The following is a 21,961-nucleotide window of genomic DNA, read 5'->3' as shown; positions in this document are numbered from 1 at the left end:
AAAAACACTAAGTTTTGTTTGCTTTTTTTTTCCCCGAAAATCCTTGACCGAATCTTTAAACTTAGCTTCATGGAGGCATCGGTAAACGAAACAAAAATGAAAAAAACACTGAACTTTCTCTTTCTTTTCCTTTTCGCTTTAATCTTCAAAAATGCATTTACAGTCGATGTACACAACTAACATTAATCCGAGAGAGTATGTTCATGGTTGATATTGTACTATCGTACACTTCCTTATTCCATGGTAGTCTCCACCACCACTCGCAAGGCTGCTAAATTTCTTCATGGTGACGGAATTGAATCAAACAATCAACTTCCTGTCAATATTCACAAGTATCATATACATATTCTGATATAGATATCCAAGCTTCATCGTTCCACTTAAGTTGCCCATCAGAGAGGGATCCAGCCCTGTCGTTTAGGGAGATACAAGATGTTAAAATGAGAACATTCGTGGAACAAAGCCATATTACAAAATGTTAAATGAGTCAAGTGATTGCACCTTGATCAACCCAGTCTCTGTACCACATAAAACAATGTCATTTGCAGTGAGGAGACTTGTTATCTTGCTGCCTGCTGACAATCCTCCTATTTTCTTTTGGGTACTTCTCAACCATATCTGGTTAAAGAGCCAAAGCAAAAGTTCCATTATAGACGACTGATTCGTGTGCGTTTATAGAAAAAAAAGGTGATGGTACCTATTTTATATGGCACAGGTTGGTTTACAGTGCTATACTGGTAAACGTGGTGCATATGTACAGGATGATCAACTTTGGATAAATTCCACCTAGAACATCTCTACTAGTTGAACAATTCGGATGATTTTGACAATTCCGAGGTGGGTTCAATTTTTATTTTTCTTGTGCATCATGTCTACCAATGTTCTGTTGGTAGGTAATGTTTTCCAAGGTTATCCTCCAGACTTCATATTGCAGAAATGCAAAAGTTGTTTCAAATAATCAAATCACCTGAAGGATGCTTGGAGATGAGCTGCAAGTCAAGTATATGAAGTCCTCTACTACTGCCATTGCTTGCACAACCGCTCCTTTCTCTGTTGTTATTGACATTTGAGGCTTGTTAAGTCTTCTCTGTTCCTGCATAATTCCTCCAATCAGTGGAAGCCGCTTCTGTGCATTTAGAACCTAAGCCTATAATTTTAGAATGTACCTTGAAATTTAAACCTTCAATATTGGAACTTCCACTGTACAGCCAGTCCTTGTAAGCAAGAAGTGCATTGATGGGCTTTTTTTGTAATAGCCAGCTCCTTCCAGGTGCTTTGATCTCTCTCTCCCGATTGCTCATTATATCTACCTCCTAAATTAGAGTTGGATTTCATTTATGGGTTTTACATGCTGTAAAAGTTTTCATTTGATGTATTAAATTCAAACCAACCTGTATGCTTGAATCCAAGCAACCTACATAAAATTTTCCTTGAATTACAGATATGCACTTCACATGTCTATTGTTGCATATAACTTCCATTTTTCTAGATTCATCAAACACCTGAAAATAAGGATTTTCCACTGTTACCGGGATGGTTATCTGAAAATAAGGTGGTAGAATTTTTGGTTTCCCCATCAACATAGTCACTGAAACAAGGTAGTAGAAACTTATTTCAAACTGCAAAACTAAAAAGAGCCTTCTTACCTTTATACCACGGCTTTGAGCTAATACAAAAATTAGTTGTCCACTTGTATCTATTTTACAAACTGGCTCCTTTGTCTCTATCACTTCAACGCATTCCAGTTTCCGTTGGATTATTTGCCAAACCTATAGAAGGAATTTAAATACAGGTTAGATGATAATTAATTATGTTTTTCCTATCATACCCATGGAAAACTAGGTAACTGTTTTGCTATTAGTGATGGTGATATTAGATACCCTGATTGTCTTGTCAGAAGATCCACTCAGAAGACTGTTCCCTGGTTCCAAAAGTGCAAAGCATGTGACTGCCTTCTTGTGCTTCTTGATATCCCATACAAGAGTGGCCCTTTGTCCCTTGATGTCCCATACCTGTTTCAATCCACACCAATTGTTAACTTAATATGAACTCATACCTAAGGAGATTACTCAATGCTGGTCACAACTATGAAATCTTTTGAGGGGTGGACTGGGCCTACTTCTGCCCTATTGTTATAATATATGGCCAGCTGAGTCAGCCAATCATGATTATCAATAGCCAAGTATTGGCTTGGAGATTTTTTTATTTAAAAAGTATTCTTGTTAAGATATTGCACAATATTGATCAGAACCAAATACTTTGAAGGAACTATCCCACACATACTGCAAACATGTACCTTAATTGAGCCATCTGAGTAACCACTGAAAAGCTGTCCTTTGTAGTAGATGAGAGCATTTGCAGCCCCACTGCAGTTCTGACTTGCCTCCAGGATTTGTGTATGTACACAAGAAACACGCTGTTCTTACAATTACCAGTAAATGGATAATAACATTAGTTAGCTTGGCTTTGATTGCTCTGATAGATGGGTTGCAGTGATAAATAATTGATAGATTATAATTGAATTTTTATTATAAAAGACATGCCCGGTAATAGGGGACCCATATTTTGAAAGCATGCTACATCAAATGGTGGACATACATGTTGGCCATGTCTCAATGTGGCTCTTGGGAAAACACTTTCTTCGTTATAACCTTTTGATTTTGTGCTTTAGTTTTATACAACAAATTAATTATAGCTTTACATAGGTATTCTTGTACTTTCTCCCTTTATTTCATTAAATATAAATATCAAGTGAGAGTGTTGATCCACCCTGAATGTTCTTCCTTTAAGCCTCTCCATTGTCTTCTTCTTTAGGTATTTTTTAGTCTTCTCCAGGTTTTTGAAATTCATATTATTATATAATCGTCTAAAAAGTTTGTCAAATATTTTCTTTTATCATGTAATTATAGTGACCATTGCTGGAACCTGGCTCCAATATAGTTAATTGAACTCAACTGGACCTTATCCTAATTTTCTTAGGTCCACTATAAAACTCTGTTCTATCATTGCACTTTATCCACTGATTCTTTCTTATTTCTTTTTTTTTTTTTTTTGCTTTCAATGATAAGCAATCAAGAATCTATTTCCTTCCTTTGTGATGCTGCACTTTTAGTATAGTGTGTAATTGGAAGGATTTTGGAGGAAGAAAGGGTTTCATGAGCTTCATGGGTATATGAAGGCATTACATTTGATACCTGAAATATTAAACATGAAATCATGAAGATAATTGTTGGGCCATTCTGATCAAGCATTCAGGATGATGGCATATTTATTATTTGGTAAAGTCGCTAAATAATAAATGAAAAATGAAGGGGTTTTCTCCATCATGAATTGTTATCTTTGTTGTGATTCAGAAAAACTGGCCCCTATAATTTTGAGGACATATAATTCCTTGCTGTACATGGTACAATTTTCAAAATGGAGAATTTAATACAACATCATACTTTTTTTTCCAAAAAGTAAGATAAAATAAAACAAAGGGGCTTTAGACTTTGGGGATTGCAAGCCAGCTGGTTATTTTTGTACTTGTAAATGCTTAGCTGGCTACTTTTATTTTTGTCTTTGGAAGGTTAACACTTCTATGTCCTCCTAGTCCATATTTAACCCTCTTTCATTAGTAAAATTTTCAGTTTGTCCCCTCCACCTGGAGAAATTTGGTGTTAAAGAATAAAAGAAAGATAACCAGACTCACCGATGTAATGGGTTGGAAATAATCAGTTACTTTCAGTAATTGCTCGGCCATCCAGGTGACACTTGAAAGACGTCTCAGTGATTCTCGAACCCCCTCTGAAAGATGAATTAGTTTCTTCATGCCTACATTTAGAAAATCCAAACCAAGCTAGTTATTGCAATGTTTGATGATGGGGGCTTGGAAAGACATTGCATTTTCAGATGAATTATATTTTCTCTTTATTTATTCCAACTTAGGAAATATAACTATGAAATATTGGGAAAAAAAAGAAACACAATACCTCTACCAGAAGCATAATTATATATGCATAGACATGCTAGAAGTCTCTCCTCCATTTCCAATCCTGGGTGCAGAAACTGTTCTATTCTATTCAATAATATCTCACAGGCAGAAAATTTGAGGTTGGTTGGACCATCAGCAATTTCACATCCTAGCCAAGCAATAGCTGTGAGACAGTCCCGTGATACACTCTTTATTTTACTCTGCAGTCCCTTCTCCAAAGCATGGAAGACAGGATTCCCTATCTTAATCATGCTTCGGGCAACCTTGCTGCACCATGGATCTATGCTGTCATCCTGCAAGATTATAGTTCTATATCATCTATATTACTGGTACCCAGGTGACCTGATATTAGATATTAGTTTTAAATTACATCAATGTACAAGTTTTATCACTACACACCTGTAGACTGTGATCCAACCAATCAACATTTTTAATCATATTCCAGTGACACAATGAAGTTAAACCTGCCCTTTTTAACAGCCATGCCACCGTATATGATTCGCCCGTCCAACCATAAGTTCCACCAACATTTGATAGAATGGATGCAGATAATATCTGTGTAGCAAAACTTTCTTCATATGCAATTGACTCCAGGAGGACCTCCATAGCCTCTTCTCTAAATATACTTTTACCAGATGGTTCTTCCTGCAAAATGTTGACAGTTCAATGATGTCAAGTTGAGTTTCCAGTGGAATTTTGCACTACTAGATCTGCTTATAAATGATAAATACCAAGGAATTGTTGCATCTTGTGTTATCTGCGTACAACAATAATAAAACTTGGTCACAGCATACCCTGGTATACTGAAGCTTCCCGTAGCAGGAAGCAATCATTCCTTAGTTTAAAACTCCGGTGAATTTTACACCTGTATTCTGCGCTCATGGTTGGAATTTTTGCATTGATGAATTTAGTTCCTAATAAATTCTTTCACAAGATTCTTTCCATAAAAGTAAGCTAGGAAGATTATGACATAAATACAACCTATAAATAATGAAATTGGTTGAACAGTAGACTTTACCAGCATGTCTAGTTGGAGCAACAGATTTGCTGCCAAAAGTCGATGTCGTGGTTGTAACTGTTGGATGCCAGACACTAGCACATGCATAATGTTAAGGCTTCCTGTTTGTCGTATTCGATGCAACAGGCTAATGGCTGATGACCTGATACAAATAGGAAAAAGTGAATCCTAGAATTCTTTCTTAGAACCATGGTAAGTTGGTGTGTGCTGTTTAATCTTAGCATTTGGAACATACTGCATAACAATCATATTGCACAATATCCTTCCAGGCCTTAAAGAGTAGGCACAAAGAAATCAGGTGCATGTCAACGAATACCCTCTCAGAAATTATATAACTGCTTCTTCCACCAAATATATATATATAAACTGCTCTTAACTTTCTTTGAGAGAAGGGTATTGAGGGGGAAGACCCTGGTTTATGCATAATTTGAGAAGTAAGATGCATTCCTACATACTTGTGGTATGTAAGAAATTTTTCTTCTTGGCATGTTTTACAAGTAAATGATTGCTTGATATGTTTTCCACTTAACTGTCTTGCTGGTCTCAATTATAGATATGGCAGCATAGTTAAGTATTAATAATCCTAGGTAAAGGATTTTAGATATTTGCACATACCGTGGCATCTGAAGAATTTCTTGAAAAAATTCAAGTGCAGCAAACTTGGCATGCTTTTCCTGACTTCTTAGAAGACTGATAAACTGATCTAACCCATTACATCGTGATAGAAAATTTCTGCAATTTCCATCAAACCGCATGCATTTTACAAGGATGTGAGCCAAAGAAATGAACTCATCCAAACTCTTATATGTTGCAACATCGATGAGTTTAGAAAGAATCTGAGGTGAACTGATTGCGGCCAAATGCATATTGTTAGTAGCGTAGTCGAATGCAGTTACCAATACTTCAATCATCATTAATGATGCTGCAGGAGGTGTCAGCATAAGTGATATAGATCCTTGCTTATATCTATTTGAATTGCACACGATGTCCAACAGTGCTGGTAAAAGTTCTAAATCTTTAATTTCTGTAGGTGATGGATTTATCAAATAGATAAGGATGGCTGCTTCGTGAACATTTCTTTTTAGAGCACTTGCCAAATCACACAAATGTAGGCCCTTTATCTTAATATCTTCTTTTACTGACCTGTTCTCTGAAATCAAAGTTGATAGCATAGACATTGATGCCCTTATTATCCCCTCTTCTTTTGAATTTGAAATAGTATTTATCAATTGATCAAGGATCACATCCTTTAGTTGGCGAAATTCTGTCTCTTTTCTATTGGTCAATATCCCCCATTCAAGTCCACTATCTGCACTATTTTTGCATTTCCCTTCCTCTCCCAATAAGCTTAGTGTTGAAACTGCTTTCTCAAATATTCCAAGAATTTCCATTTGATTATCTTCCTCTTTATGTAAGAATACTTCACTGGAGTGCCTCATATTTGAGTCTGGGCTTCTCCTTGCAGAAGCCTCCTGGTTATCCATCGTGGTGAAGCAACATCTCTGCAGATATGTAGCTGGCATATGGCCACAAAATCCAAAATCATACTGCTTTCTTCGAATTTCCTCCATATGGCAATTGCAAAATGTATGTGGATATATGTCTCTCAGTTCTGAGTCAGAAAGGTTAAGGTCTTCGATGGAACTACAGGATCTGGTGGAAAAGAAATAATTGGTATTAATTTCAGGGATTTCTTCATGCGTCAGACATTCAAAATATTCTGGTGGAGTTATCTCTACGCATTCTGGATTTGACGTCGAGCAAAATGATTGCAGCATCCTGTATTATCCAGTGAATTTAATTTAGAAAAACAAGCAGAAATGGAAAATTAACCACACTAAGCTTAGATAAACTTCTTTTTTGGATAAATCATGAGTACCTATCACCATTTTCTGGTTGTGAATCAACTGTATTTGTTGCCACAATTCTATCTGAAATTTCACTTATATCCATTTTTTCCTGGTAATAAAGAAAAAACAAACGTCAAGGCATCTGAATTCTTGCCTATCCAAGTATCAAATTTATTTGTCGCATTGAAACATAAAATCACTATCCATAGGTCCATGATAATTTGTTTTGCCTACTAGTTATAAGAAATCCTTTCAGGGAGATGCGCTGGGTAAACAATGAAATAATCTTATTCAGAATCCCTGGTTAAACCCACAATTGATGGCAACAGAAACAATGGTGTGTTAGGTTGGCATCTGAATAATTACCTCTGAATCACTTTCTTCATCAGAATCACTTAATGAGTAAACAGAAGTTGGAGTAGCTGATTGAGACTCCTCTAGCATATCCTGAAGGCATTTGACACCTAAGCTCCGTTTGATTTCCCTGTCACCAATTTCTTTTAATTTTTTAAGAAGATTTCTGCTATCATCTTGGAGATGGGTATTCCTTTTCTCTGAACTGAATGTAGATACCATGGCTTTGTCTACCATCTCATCAATTTTATGTTCTTGAAGATCAAGTGGATAGACCTTTCCAAGCTGCATTAATTAGAAATACACCATTCAAATTGATAAAGATTAATCATTGTGTTAATTATTCTTTTTTAAGTCAATGATGCTCATGATAATGATAAACTCTAGAAATGAATTTCCAAAATCCAAGCACATTATGAATGATAAATAGACATAAGTACATATCTATGTATGGCCTGTTTTATGTATGTACATGATAGAATTCTATTTCTGGCCTGGGTATGGTCTGAAGGATCTTTGATCCTTGTCCCTTATCCCCTAAATTTATGGTCACATTAATGATGACCCTGAAACCTTACAACAACTAATCTGCAAAATTTATAAATGGATATTCACTTTCAGTTAACACTGCAGTCAGATTAGAATGTTATTTAGAAATGTAGAAGCAAAGAAAATCTAAGGCTTACGTCTTGATAAATTCTCCTGCTAGTTCCATGTTCGATTGAGTCCATATACCTGGTGCCAGTGCTCTTTCCGTACCTAAAAGCAAACATTAATTATGAGATCCTGCAGGAATTCTATATCCTTTAGGCTGTGCTTGGTTTTAAGGAAAAGTTAGGGAAAGGTAGGGAATCCTATACAAGGTTCTGTATAGGATTCCCTACCTTTCCTTCCTTTCCCTACCTTTTACTTCAAACTAAACATAGCCTTAAGGTTCTGTTGGGAGAGAAATGGATTTCAGTGGGTCTTCAATATACAAAAAAGTTAGAAAGTGAGCATGGTGGGGATTGGTAAAATCTTTCAGTCAGATTTTGTTTTCAAAACTTACATGAAAGGGCTGTTTTTCTTATAGATTACATTATGCAGATTTTGAAGCTGCACATTCAATTCAACTCAACAAAGCCTTATTCCAATTAATGGAATCACATGTCCTAATTAAATAAATATGCTTCATTTGTATGGTTTTCCACCTTAAATGGAAGAAATCCTTCTTCTAGTAGAAGTTCCATGTTGGGGAAGGAGGTGGTTTTAAATTTGCAAATTAACAATGGTCTCTGTTACTTGACTCAGTCTACTAGTTATGCATTGTTCTTTCCTACTCTGCGTTGGCAAACTTTATTTTGGGTTTGTCTGAGTCTGGTAGGCAGGATTGGAAGTTCCAATATCACTTTGATTTCTGTGCATAAAGATCAACGTTTATAAAACCAGAATGATAAATTTAATTAACTGTGCCAATTTGATCAAAATTGGAGCTGTTGTTCATGGAAATATATAAGCTGTCTACACATGAGAAAAGACTCCGGTACATTAAACTCCTACTGATATTGTATGAAACCTCTTGCTATACTCCTCTAGCGGAAGAATTGATCAACTGAGCTGCACTTCAAAATAATGCAGTATGATTCTGAAGAACACTGCTCGCAATTTCACATAGATTTCTATGGAAACAAGCATGACAGTATGAATTGTTGTGATTCAATTCGTTTAAAGTTTTCCCCCTGTTTTCTACTTGTTTTTTAATGTCCTCTGCGCCTCTGTTAAACTCTGGTTTTTAGAGTTTACAAAGCATTTATACTAGTCTTCATTTTTATCTTATATAGCGAAAAGCACTATAGTCCCACATGGACTAGGAAAGGAACTCCACTTGAGCTTATTAGTATTTGCTTCTCGTTAGTGCATATCTTATAGACACGCAGAGAGTATGGGGCTGGCTTAACATGCGCATACTGTGCCCTGTCACGCGCATGGTCCTGTTCTATATTTTATTTCTGTTTTCTATACTCTGTTCTTGAATTTTGCACTCATATGTTTCATTGTCTACAAGTTTTTCATCTTTCATCTTGAGGATCTCGTATCTGTTGATCAGATTTGAATTTTCTATTAATTTGATTGCTTACACTATTGGTTTGCTGTAACTTTCCATTACTAACGAAATATTATCTAACAAATGGTTTATGGTATGCAGCATGTTTAGTTTCATGACTATTTTGGTTGTTTAGGTTGCCTCCGCCTTATCTACTGAAGGTAAAATTAGTGGAGTTCTATGTATGACTAGTGTTGGATGCTCTTTCAACTGACTGTAACATAATAAATTAGTAGCATCTCTTTCGCAGACCCAACTAAATTTGGGCGCATAAGTTGATTCCACTGGTACATACTTCCCATAAACAAAAGCTTCCCCTTTTGGGGGGTCTCACTGAATTTGGCCAAGAGCATTAATAAGTTTAAGATATCCTTTGTTTCTGGTTGGACTGGTTCTAAGTCTAACCTTCTCGAATGTGGTTTGGACTGAATAAACAGAGGGAGAACTTACATGGAATCTCTTGATTCGTTCTCCATAGGAGAAGCAACACTGCAGCCCCAGTGCAGCTTATGTGTCTCGCCATATAATGTCACCTGATAATACATCAACCAGTTCTTGTATCTCCTTGCCAGCTGCCTCGTGGCCTCATCAATCGTATCCTCGCTATAATCAACGAGACGCTCAGAATGCAACCTTCTCCACCCACCCACTCCACTCCTTCTGGACATAATTTGAGAAAGAAAGATGCTTTCCCAGAGGTTGGTTGCAAATTCAAGGCGAACAAGCCTTGGGGAAACCAGCAGAGCTTGGAGGAAGTGCAATGCCACTTGCCACTCGTCTTGCTGGAGCTTCCGAACCAGAGAGAGGTAGAAGTAGGAATAGCAGACCAAGTGACGATTCGGAATTCCACCCGTGGTTCCATGCTCGTCGAGCAATGCCGGAACCTGGAGCATCTGTTCTGAATCTTTCAGCCGTGAGGCTCTCTCTTCCGGCAGCCTAGACTGAATTGCAGCCTCCACGTTCTCGATGCCCCAGAAGAGATTTGACATGACCGACTGCTCAGAGAATTCAAAGAACTCCTGCTTCTGAATCTTAAGCTTGGAGGTGCATCTTAAGCGTAGAGACTTACGGGTATCTGGGTCTGTTAAGAATTGGAGAATATGTTGATTAACAGAGATGACAAGTAGCCGTATGGATTCAACGTCTAATTTCTCGCGGTCATTGCAATTAGGAGGAGGGGAGGACGAAGATGTGGAAGCCATGGAATTACGAGACATGCTTGTATCACGGGAAGAAGCATGGAGGGGATAAGAGAGAAAGAGAGAGGATGAGAGAGATAGAGAGAGAGAAAGAGAGAGAGAAAGAGAGTAATGTAATGTTGTTGCAGAGTGACGAGGATGGAACATTTGCTCGTGAACTTTAGAGCGAAAATCCAAACTTCCATGGGCCCTCCAGAGCTAAGTTGCAGATACCGACAAAAAGCCGGCCGTTGCTTTCCGTCAAGGGGTGGAGAATATTTGGGAATAGAAAAAAACTAGAAAAAGATAGAAGCTTTTACCGTTTTCATGGTAGTACCTCAGTTACCATTGCTATTGCTGCTGTGTTTCTCTGCTCGTTTCCACGTTTTATCCTCTTGCTCTTGCCACTGAGAATTATTGGCCTACTTTCTGTCTGGTCCCATCTGGATGCTTGGGGTGGGGCCCCCGGGGTTTACGGTAGACAACCATATTATAGGCTGGGGCACTGGGCATTTATTTATAGCCGTCAGATGGCAAGTGGAAGTGGGTCATGTGAAGGCACACTCGTGAGCTTTGACTCGGCCCGAGAATGCCAAGACTAGGCCACCCGGCGGCCATCGCCGGAGCAGCAGCGCGAGAATCAGGGCTCCAGGCTCCTACGTTCAACGGCAGAGGGCAGACCACGCCACACACAGCCCACAGGTGTCGAAGGGCTGTGGAGATGGCCCTGAGCGTTGGAATATATTACATATAGGAGTGGGGCAACTGGCGAGAAAGCTCGCTTTTTGGTCGGTGTTTAGTATAAAAACGAGAGGGTACACGGCACACCAAACCATGTCCATACCCCCAGTCACGGTTTTGTCATTTCGTAGAAAACTTTGGAGGCATTCACCAATCACCACCTTCTGCTTTTTGACCTTTTCCTCCATTCTTGTTTACTTGTTGCATCCTCAATGCCGTGTCTCAGAGGCTCTCGCTCCCCCTTTCTGTGGTCTGGTCTTCTGCTTCTGGGTGTGCTTCCTCTGTTTCCTGACCTGCTGTTATTATAACACTTCCTGTAATGTTCCATGCGCTCATCCTTGCAAGTCTTCTTCACTCTTTCTGAGAAAGAGAAACGTTATCATGATCAGATGACTCTCCACCGTCTAATTCATCTTCTCTCTCTCTCTCCCCATCTGTCCACATGAGAGTGGTGAGTTAGACGATCCCTCGTCAGATGGTGTCCATGGCATTAAATGTTCAGTCCCGTTGTCCAAGTCAGCCCTTGGCCCTGTATGCCCCACCTTCTTGGCTTGTTCTGGTTTTGCTCAATTAACAGTGTCTGAGTAAACTTAGGATTTTTGTTACTAAACTTTGGATATGTTTAAGCATAAACGGTGCTCATGGATGAGAAGGGATTAGCTCCCCATTTCTGATTTCTTATCTTGCACCAAAATAAGAATTACTTTTCACACATGGCAAATTTCTCAAGTTACGGTTTATCCCATGACCAAACAATGTTTGGAGATAGTAACACATGGTGTCATGGTCCTTTTGTGCTCCCAACAATTCTTGCCACGTGGAAAATTCTTGGGATGTTTTTACTGCTGTGAATCCCGATTTTTTCCTCATTAATTGAATGGGCCTCACATCCACCTCATACCACTCTTGCACTCTCCCCAAGAATTGAAACATACAAGTATGAAAATGAGGGAGATGTTTATATATCTATTTATCTATATCTATCTATATAGATAGATGTTCTTGATGTGCGGCTGCAACCTGTTTTGAGATGAATGTGAGGACCATTATGTGAGGAGAAAATCCAAACTCTTGTGAAATGACTCTCTGTCTGTGTGTCACTCCATTTTGTCATGACATCAGTGGCCACATCCTCTCTCTTGGGTTTGTCCCAACTCAATGTAATCCAACCAAACCAACCTTTGGATTAAGATAGTTTGACAGGATTGTAGGGTGGCATAGGTAATCTCCTCGATAAGACCCATTCAGAGATGGATCTTAGTCCCCACGTACACTAGGCACGATATGTCAAAATTGAGTGGGGATGATGATATTCATATGTCAACCCTAAACACTAGCAATTCTTTGAAGAAAGATCTAAAGAGACTTGTCTGGATATAACCTGACACAAGAATATGTTGCATTCAAACTAACCTTCTGTAGGGCTGATCTTGCAAGCAGTCAATTTGTAGATTTTGATGGGCCAATATGGTTTGTTAGAAGCGGAGTTTTAGCTATTGACAGCCTGGGACCATTACCCATATGCGAAGTCATGTAAAGGATATGATTCTACTACTGCAGCAATTAGGGGTGTCAATTACACTGGATTTGGTTCAATCTGGTCCAGTCCAATGTGGGTTCATTACAAATGGATCTGGTCCAATCCAATCCAATGACTATTTTGGGTCATTTTAGTTAGACTGATTCAGACACTGTCCAATCTGTTCAAATTCCTGTTAATTTAGATTGGTTTCAACTCAAATCTGGTCCATTGACACTTATGTTCTTACCTTCTATCAATGGACTAGATATTGGCTCAATCTAATATAATTTCATCATGAATGAACCAGGTCCAATCCAATATGTCATATTGGTCCATCCAGTCCGTCCAAATTTAATATATCTTATTGGTCCGTACAATCCATCCAAATAGATTTTGATTTGGACGGAGTCCAACCCAAAACCGGTCCATTAACACCCCTAGCAGCAACTCACTCTCTCTTTATTGGGCTGTAAATGGTATCCGTTTGAATTCAGAATTAAATAATCCAATTAAGCTGATTTATGTTTTAAATCGATGTAGATCCACTCCTATGCAGCCCATACAATAGTATTCTTATATCTACGTAAAATTAATAATTAATATAACAAAATCCATGATGTATTTGTTAAATTAAAAATACATGAAATGTGAAATAATGAAAAGTAACCAACTTTAACATAATTAATTGAGATATGAATTTAAGATATATCCAATTTTAATGAATGCATCGGAGTTGAACTCAATTATTATGTATTTATCAATAAAGTTGATTAGATGCTATATATTTACTAGGGTCATATAGCTCCAAATCTCATAAAAGATATTGTCAGTCATTTTATTAATCAATGAACTATGGAGTCTCATGCCAATAACCAACGACGCATTCAAGACTCAAAATTTCGTCATGTATCGTATTTTTTGATACACCCTTACAGGGATATTTTAGATCGACAAGTGGTTCAGAGGGTAAATGAGCCTTAAATAGCCCCCTGAATCAGTTTAAAAAAAAATAAAAAAATATTTAAAAACAGTATCAATATGCTCTACCGGTGTATCGCCCTATATTAATATTTTAAACCTTATTTGAGTGTTCCTCCATTCTCTGAATATGGAAGCATGGGATCAACCCCACTATAGGCTTTCCAGCTGAAATGGTCACTTGGGTGTCCCTCTGATTCTCTGAATATGGAGGCATGGGATCAACCCCACTATAGGCTTTCCAGCTGAAATGGTCACTTGGGTGTCCCTCTGATTCTCTGAATATGGAGGCATGGGATAAACCCCACTATAGACTTTCCCTGATAAGGTTAACGGACCTTATGTGCGCCTTGCTCTGTCCTCGCTAATCGGTAATGTATAACATGTAATATTCTATCAAGAAAATAATATTATTTTAAGCCAATTGTGGGGCCCTAGATGTTTTCACTCAATGCTCTATTTCTTTTTTTTATTCCTATGAAATTCACCCATGAATGATCGACTGAGATTAGTAATCTTGTTCAAATGAAGCTAATCTTCTATCTCTAGAGGAGAGAAACCGAGTAAGCTAACGAGCTAAGACTCTTGACAACCTCCCTGGCTATAGCCTAGCCTAGCATGTAATTTTGTCCGTTATAGTTGTCAGACCTATTCCCTAAACTCTTCCTGTTTGGCTATTGTACTGATATACAAGTTTAATTAGGTAATAAACTTACCTAATTTGAATCCGATAAAACTCATTATTTTATGTATATATATTATAATTATATAAAATTTATAATTAATAAATGTATATATATATATATATATACATTTATTATATATATAAATTAAAAATAATTAGATCTTTATTTTTTTTTATTTTCTTTAGTCATTTTAAATATTATAAGATGATTGTATATTAAATTTAAATCTAATCTGAAATATAATATAACAATGTGGATTTAGAGATTTGATAATTAGATGTAGATATAAATGCAATTGAATTTGATTCAAATTCGATCCCTTTATAACACTATTTGTTGCCATTGTTTTAATAAAAGCATCCTCAGATATCTGATCCAATTATATCCGGATGTTCAGTTGTTCTCCACATCGAATTTCGGGTTGGATTCATATGATAGTCGGATTGGATTCTGATGTGACTAAACCGACCCAACACCCAACTAAGGTACCAGAATGAAAAATCAAATCAGTTTCATCACCTCAGAGTTTAGTTTTATTTCGTCCATGGCTTAATCAAGTCGATATACTAGCTGTCATTTCCGAACAATATTTGTTGTATTGATTGGATTGAGAGATTGGACGACACTGTTTTAAAACCGATTCAGAATCAGAACTGGTTTGACTACTAGTTTTTCAATCAGCAGTTTCAATCGTTTGATTCCAACAGATTAGCCGAAAACCATTATAATCAACTATTGAACTAACAGGGTCAATGGGCCGCTGATCAATTCAAGGATTTTCTAAAAAAATAATGATTTGGCGTTAAAATAAAAGTAATACTCTGATCGATTTCTGGACCGAACAATCAAATCATCTGGATCAACGATGGTTTTAAAACCTTTCTTTGATGAAGACATTTGTGCAATTATTCCATCTCATCTGCACCCTCTCTATTCCTCTTCTCTTTTCTGTGTATGTATGTGTATAATTCAATCTTAACTCAACCCAGTATCTCATGTTAATTAAGAGCAGGATCGCCAACTTATCTCAAGATCAGATTCCATCAACTAATGCATGACCAATCATCTCACCCCAGAATAAAAAAAGAAAAAGAAAACCAATTACTTCTATGATTCTATCTATCTTTGCTTTTCTAAAACAAAAAATTGGGTATAATCATTTTGAATGTAACTCATTGAGTAGGAATGGAGATTCTGTTATGTGACTTAGGAGAATTTACCTTTAAAAGCTAGTTGTTAGAGGGAGGGAACCCAAACACATATATACCCCACAACAGCATCCTATTTTATCGATATAGGATACCTCACATTAGCATCCCATATTACTAACATGGGACAAATGGATCATAACAGCCTCTCAACAGTGTTCAAAGGATCTAAACTCTTCCAACTGTACTGTGGCTCTAGATCCAAAATATCGCTCAACTTAGAGCAGATGACATTTGGGGACCATCAAATTCATGTCAATAGTTGACGCCACGTTTTCTACTTCTTAGGGATTTGTGGGACAAACAGATCCAAACACATACTGCAAATCGACAATGTATGGCTCCTGTCAAGAAGTTTTACAATTGCCCCAACATTCTCAGGATTTGCACCAACTTTGGGTCTAACGATATTCGATCTGAGTCTGACAATTCATAAGTGGGTTTTGGACAAGGACATGTAGTAATTGAGGCCTCTTTGGGTTCTGACCTTTCAAAAAGAAACAAATTAATCACAGGAGAGCCACTCATATCATTAACAGTAAGAGTCTAAGAGACGAGTCACCTTGAAGAAGAAACAGAATGGTTTCATCAACTATTCTACCTGGGGATTATTTATCAAAAAAAAAAAAAGAATTATTCTAGCTTATAGAGCAAAAGGGGTTCAAAATATACCTTTAATTATATTTTCTCTCTTAATAAGAGTTTTTTTTTTCAAAAAGAAAATTTATTGACGTTTTTAAAATAAAATCATTTAAAAGAATTAAAAATAAATCTTGCACTTTATTCTTTTACACAGAAATATATATATATATATATATATTATGATTTTCTTAGAAAATATTCAACAACATGGTGGCGGGTTTTATTTTTGAAAACAAAGACAACTGACACATCAGCAAAATTATTCTGTTTCTGCTGACGTGACAACTGTCCAACTGATTTTGTTTTGAAAAACAAAACCAACCATATGTTGTTGAACATCCCCTTACGTTACAAGATATATATTTACTTTCTACATTACCTACCGACCTATCTTCATCTTTTACCTTTATTGTTATTATTAAAATGCTTCAGTTGGGGCACGGTGAAATTTTCATTTTCTGCTTTTTCAAAAAAAAAAAAAGAAAGAAAAAAGAAATCTTCATTTTCTCTTCACCTTTTTCACAGTTGCATCTACAAAATCTCTAAATGGAGAAGAAATGAAGTTGTTTGGAGAGAGGGGGGGAGAGAGAGAGAAAGAGAGAGTAGTTAAGTAACATTGAACTCAAAGACTAAAAGAAATAGTGGAGGAAGATCAATATAACTTTAAGGTTGCATTTGGCATTCCTTATTTTAAGGATTTATCTATTTTTTTACAATTAAAATGCTCCTATAAAAACTGAGTTTTGAACAACAAAAAGAAGATAAATTCTTAAAATAAGGAATGCCAAATGCAGCCTAAAGCATGACTTTCAGAGCCGAACCAGACGGATGGTCGGACTAGAAAAACCGGGAATCAATCAAGTGATTAATTCCGTTTTTCATCAAAACCAGATTTTTGCCAAAAAACATTGATTTGGTCAACAAACCACTGATCTGGGTAATTGAACCATTTGAACCGTTCAATGATTCTAACCGTTTTTTATTTTTTTCAATTATTTATTTATTTTTTGTTAAAACGGGTCAACTGTTCGATCTGAAAACCAGACCCCTAACCGATTTGTTATCCGGGTCGATTTTAAAAACCTTGGCCTAAAGGGCATAAATAACCATTGATTTATATTCACTTTACTTTGACTCATATCTCTGTATCAGTGTTCCCTCGTACTGACAAATAAGATGGTTGTATATCAAAGGTGGCAGAAAATACTTGGCTCTTACTATATTGGAGGACAATGTCCTATAATAGTCATTTAGGACATTAATTTTAGGGTTTGATGTTAGAAATTAGAAATTTAGGATTTAAATGATTAGAGAGTAGGTTTTAAGGTTAGGATTTAGGGTTTAAGGGGTTTTAACTTTTAAGATTTAAGGGGTTTAGGGTTTAAGGGTTTAGACCTATATGAGGAAAAATAATCAACCGGTATTCTTTTACTTATTCTTTTCCGCTGGGGAAGAGTGTTCAATGCATATACGAATATGTCTTGTTCATAAAAATACAAAGTTTTTTTTTTTTTTTTTTTTTAGTTTTGTAATAAACTAATGATAGTTTGAGTGCAGAAGTTCGTATCCATTTTTTAAATAAAAACTTTGTTTAACTTGAATGCAAACATATCTTGGAATTCATAATTGCTATCACTTTCAATGCATGAATGCATTTTTTTATCAAACTCCTGCAAAACTGAACCAGAATTTTATATACATCCAACCAGTGTTTGCACTCTTTCTAAACGGAACCTAATTCGCCTCGCTTCAGACTGCAGCTTGGTATTAACAGTGTAGTTTAATGGAATCGGGTGGAGGTTTTGTTTAGATAATTCCAGTTCTGAAATTAATGTATATTCAGTTCTAAGTTCATATCTTATGTCATTTTAAAACGATCAGCTTGATCAATTAATTAATCAAATACACTCAAAAGCACAGACCCCAATAAAGTTTACGAGGAAGTAACGTTTTAAAAACTGATCCGAAACTGAAATCGTTATAGTTATCGATTTCTGAGTTGACAGTTTGGTCATCGGGTTTGAATGAATAACTCGTTTCAATGAAAAAACAAAAAAAACAATAAAAAACCATTAAATAGATCGAATGGATCAACGATTCAATTATGTAAGTTAATGGATTGCTGACCCATTTAACGATCAAATTTAAAATAAAACAGAACTGATTACCTGAATGATTTTTGAGCCGAATGTGCAATTAGAAAGTATATGCAGAGTTTTTAGTTGCAAGTAATCCCATTGCGCCCTTAATCTCCTCTTAAAACACATTAAATGACAATATCCAGATCAGATTTGACCATATGATATGATGCATTGCCAAATTCAGATACTGTACAGTGCCCTAAACATTAAATAACCTAATGGAACTACAACCTAAACAGATTCTCCTTTATAAAGAGAGAGAGAGAGAGACGTATAGATCCAACTTAAATGCGCATCACATGCAATAGCAGACATGAATTATGCAACTCTTGTTGGTATCTAAAAGATTCATGTGCCCTTGGGGAATTAGGTATACAAAAGTCAATTGAGTTTTGAGTGGTCAAGATTGAAATAATAGGCCGTGGGGCTGCAATGCAGCTTCGGGCTCACAGTCCAAACTTTGTTTGTAAACGAAGAAATCAAATTATCTAAAAGCCTACGGATGGATGTTTTGGTTCCACGATAGCTCTAAGCAAAATGAAACAAAATTAAAAGAGGAGAATCAACGACAACCCTACCATAAGAAAAATAAAAGGAAATAGAGACTGTTCCCCACAGTACCTAATCTGAGGTATCCACAGAATTTTAGGTTTTCTTCTTTGCCACCTACCACCCTGAAAAAGGGGCGGTTTAGCTGGTAGAATAACACCTCTACACTCAGAGGCGCAAGAAGAAAGTTGTCTTTTAGGCTTTTAACTGTGTTGTCAAAGGCCCTGCCGTCTCTGATCGGATTGCCATTTGCCAGTCAGCTGAGTTAGGAATGCAATGGGTCGGGTTGGACCCGAGGGATCCGAATCAATTGGGTCAGTGTTCTGGTTGTTGATCTATTGTTTCGATTATTATCGGCTCAAAACTACTTTCACTCAGTCCCCAATTCATTCAGACTTATAACAAATATGGAATCGATGGCAACAACGCAATTTTTAGCATTTGAGGCTGACGGTTAAGTTATTCCAAAGGTGAAGGTTCTGATGGTCAAGTTAGTAGAGGGCTTTGAGGGGTCAGACTAAGTAAGAGATGAGATTTAGAGATTGAATTCCAGTGTGTGTTTACCTTAATGTGGGAGATCCTTTTTATAGTTGTAGTTGCTGGAGAGGAATAGTAGTTGGGAGCAGGTGGCGGTGGTTGGCAGTGGATGGTGATGAATGGTCAGGATGCATTTGGTCGATGTCACGTGTTAGGGTCCACAGGATGGATCGGATGCATCCGGTTGACTTCACATGTCAAGATCTGCACGTCGGCCAGACCCCCTACATCACTTGCCCCCCACTCTTGAGGCCGTAGCAACCAAGGTTGGTTGGTGAATTGCGTTAAGGCCTCAACTTCGGCCAAGTGTATAGTACATTTGTGTGGAGGCATTGGCCTTGGTTGCAAAGCTCTTCTCAGCAGTTGTGTGGCAACTACTCCTCTGTTCACCCTTTGCATTAGTAAAGGACCACCCCAGGCCGAGGGGACATGACTATGGCTCGTGCGAGCATAGGCTATCCCCATCCGTTGTCCGTGCCTCACATGGGAGTTGATGTTACTATATGTCTGTACGTAGGACGAGCATTGGGGTCGACTGAATGAATCTGTGCACGAGACGGTGCGAGGGGGGGTCTGGTTCAACGTATCCTTGGGAGACGATGGGAGAACTGAACCCGTCCCTTGGTGTCATTTCATCTCCCGAGGTCAATTTCACATGGATTCCGTTGATTCAGGTTGTCAGGTCAGCAGGTCCACGTCGGTTGGACCAATTGGGTTTGAACCGTACATTTTTCTTTAAATAGGGAGGTTGGGAGCAACCCTCCACCATTTGCTCAAAACCTTCTGCTTGGGAGTTACTGAGGACACCTCACTTGTCAACAACCAATCCCTTAAACCTTCTTTAACAAACATCTTTAGGTAAAGAATTCCTGTCCTCAACATGTCGGCCTTAAATTCTGGCTGCGAGGCTTATAACCTTCTCGACTGGAGTACTCCTAACAACACTCCCAATAGTGATGGGAGTGACAGTAGTAACTCTGAGGGAGAGGGTTGTGCCTCACAGGGCCAAGTGCGACCAACAGAGTGCAGACTCTACCAATGAGAGTACCGGTTCCACGTGGTCGAGGTATGATGCTCAAAGGGATGTTCTTGGGCACCCTGATGTGGTAGACGTGGAAGAGGCCGAGGGACCCATGTCCAAGGAGCGGGCCGAAGCTGAGTGCTAAGGTTGACGTTGGGGCGTTACCCCCACTCTAACTTAGAGAGCATTCTCGGCAAGGGGCAAGTTAGCACGTTGGCCGAGAAGTACTACATTCCCGGGGACTAAAGGGTTAGAGTCCTTTGTGTGGGTGATAGGTCGTGGATTTCTCCTGAAGGGGAGGTGTGCACGCATGAGCATTACCTTCACTTCGGGTTGTAGTTTACCTTACACCCCCTCATTCTTGAGATTCTAAACCATTATAACCTCACCCTTAGCTAGCTCGCTCCCAATGCCATTAGGACGATAGTGGTCATATTGGTGATGGCCCATCTCCGAGAGGTGTTTGTGACGTTGGGCATATTTTGAATTTTGTTTGTGCTAAGGAAGCATCCTGACGGGGATGACTTGTGATACTTCCAAGGCCGACGGGGAAGGGTGCTGGACAACCTGTTGTCTATCCATAACTAGAAGAAGGAAATTCTTCTTTGTTAATTGCCCCTAAGGTTGGTCCTTTCGGTCAGGTTAGGAGAGCCCAAATACATTGACCGAGAGGATTAAGCCATATAGCAACAATGAGGAGAAGGCCATGATGACTCGACTTCGGTTGGATGGGATGATTCACGCCAGAACCTTGATGAAGGAGGCCTTGGTGATGGCCGGCCTTAGTCCTGCCCCCATTGGTATGGACGCTCTCATTGTATACTAGTTCTGAAATTGCTTGAGTTTTGTTGGCGTTCTTCTGACCCATTTGCATCTTTTGTTTGTAGAGATGGAGGGCAACATGAAGACGAAGTTGCTAGAGGTGGCGTCTAAGAGAGCCGTCGGGAAGGGAGCTATCGAGAGTACATCTCAACATCCGCCAAAGGATGGGATTGTAAGACAATGGGTCGAGGCCGAAGCGGCCCGTAAGAAGACACAGGCGCAGAAGCACCCTATAGAAACAACTTGAGACCCTCAGGCCAAGAGACTTTAGCTGCGTAAGAAGCACCGACCCAAGGGGACCTAGGGTGGGTCACATCAGGTGGAACCTCGATCATATGATCCTTGGAAGAACGAGCTGCTCACTACTCATTGAGCCTTTCGACTGACGTGGAGTGTCTGAGAGGGGGACTCCTTGTCGATTCCTAGTGTTTGTCGGCACCTAGCAGTCGACATGGTCCTTCCTGGGGACCGCCAGTCCTAGACGTAGTATTCGGTGGATTCGGTTTGAGACACACTTGGGCAAGGCTACTGAGGTATGCATACATTTTTTCAAGTCCGTTGTGTCACAGAGGTCTTCTTGGTGGTATGTGACTGACGATTTTCTTTTTTCATGTGCAGATGGTCTTTTGCTCAATTGGCCTTTGCAATAAGGTTGATG

General features: G+C 38.3%; 1 protein-coding gene across 4 annotated transcripts; it reads right to left on the bottom strand.

Annotated features, from left to right (window-relative positions):
- Positions 1-97: 97 nt before the first annotated feature.
- LOC148867532 (Transducin/WD40 repeat-like superfamily protein) lies at positions 98-10,710 on the bottom strand. 4 transcript variants are annotated; one of them, XR_016109383.1, is made up of 17 exons: positions 9,729-10,709; positions 7,882-7,954; positions 7,208-7,480; positions 6,871-6,950; positions 5,607-6,770; positions 4,992-5,133; positions 4,373-4,618; positions 3,972-4,266; positions 3,692-3,813; positions 2,297-2,416; positions 1,881-2,012; positions 1,647-1,769; positions 1,392-1,502; positions 1,167-1,306; positions 968-1,093; positions 502-618; positions 98-410 (listed from the first exon to the last, which is right to left on the bottom strand). XR_016109383.1 is itself a non-coding variant. In XM_088975658.1 (17 exons), the coding sequence occupies exons 1-17, from the start codon at positions 10,622-10,624 to the stop codon at positions 393-395; spliced, it is 4,179 nt and encodes a 1,392-aa protein (XP_088831784.1). In that variant the 5' UTR covers positions 10,625-10,706; the 3' UTR covers positions 98-392. The 4 variants fall into 4 exon arrangements, 2 of the variants coding, with proteins under 2 accessions (XP_088831784.1, XP_088831783.1); XM_088975658.1 differs by having other exon boundaries at positions 968-1,087; positions 1,167-1,313; positions 9,729-10,706; XM_088975657.1 differs by having other exon boundaries at positions 1,167-1,313; positions 9,729-10,703.
- Positions 10,711-21,961: the final 11,251 nt, after the last annotated feature.

Source organism: Nelumbo lutea, chromosome 3, assembly GCF_056320005.1.
Source record: "Nelumbo lutea isolate HS-2025 chromosome 3, American lotus-T2T, whole genome shotgun sequence".
Classification (NCBI taxonomy): domain Eukaryota; kingdom Viridiplantae; phylum Streptophyta; class Magnoliopsida; order Proteales; family Nelumbonaceae; genus Nelumbo; species Nelumbo lutea.
The sequence above is the reverse complement of the archived record's forward strand: the minus strand, read 5'-3'. Positions and strand labels throughout refer to the sequence as shown.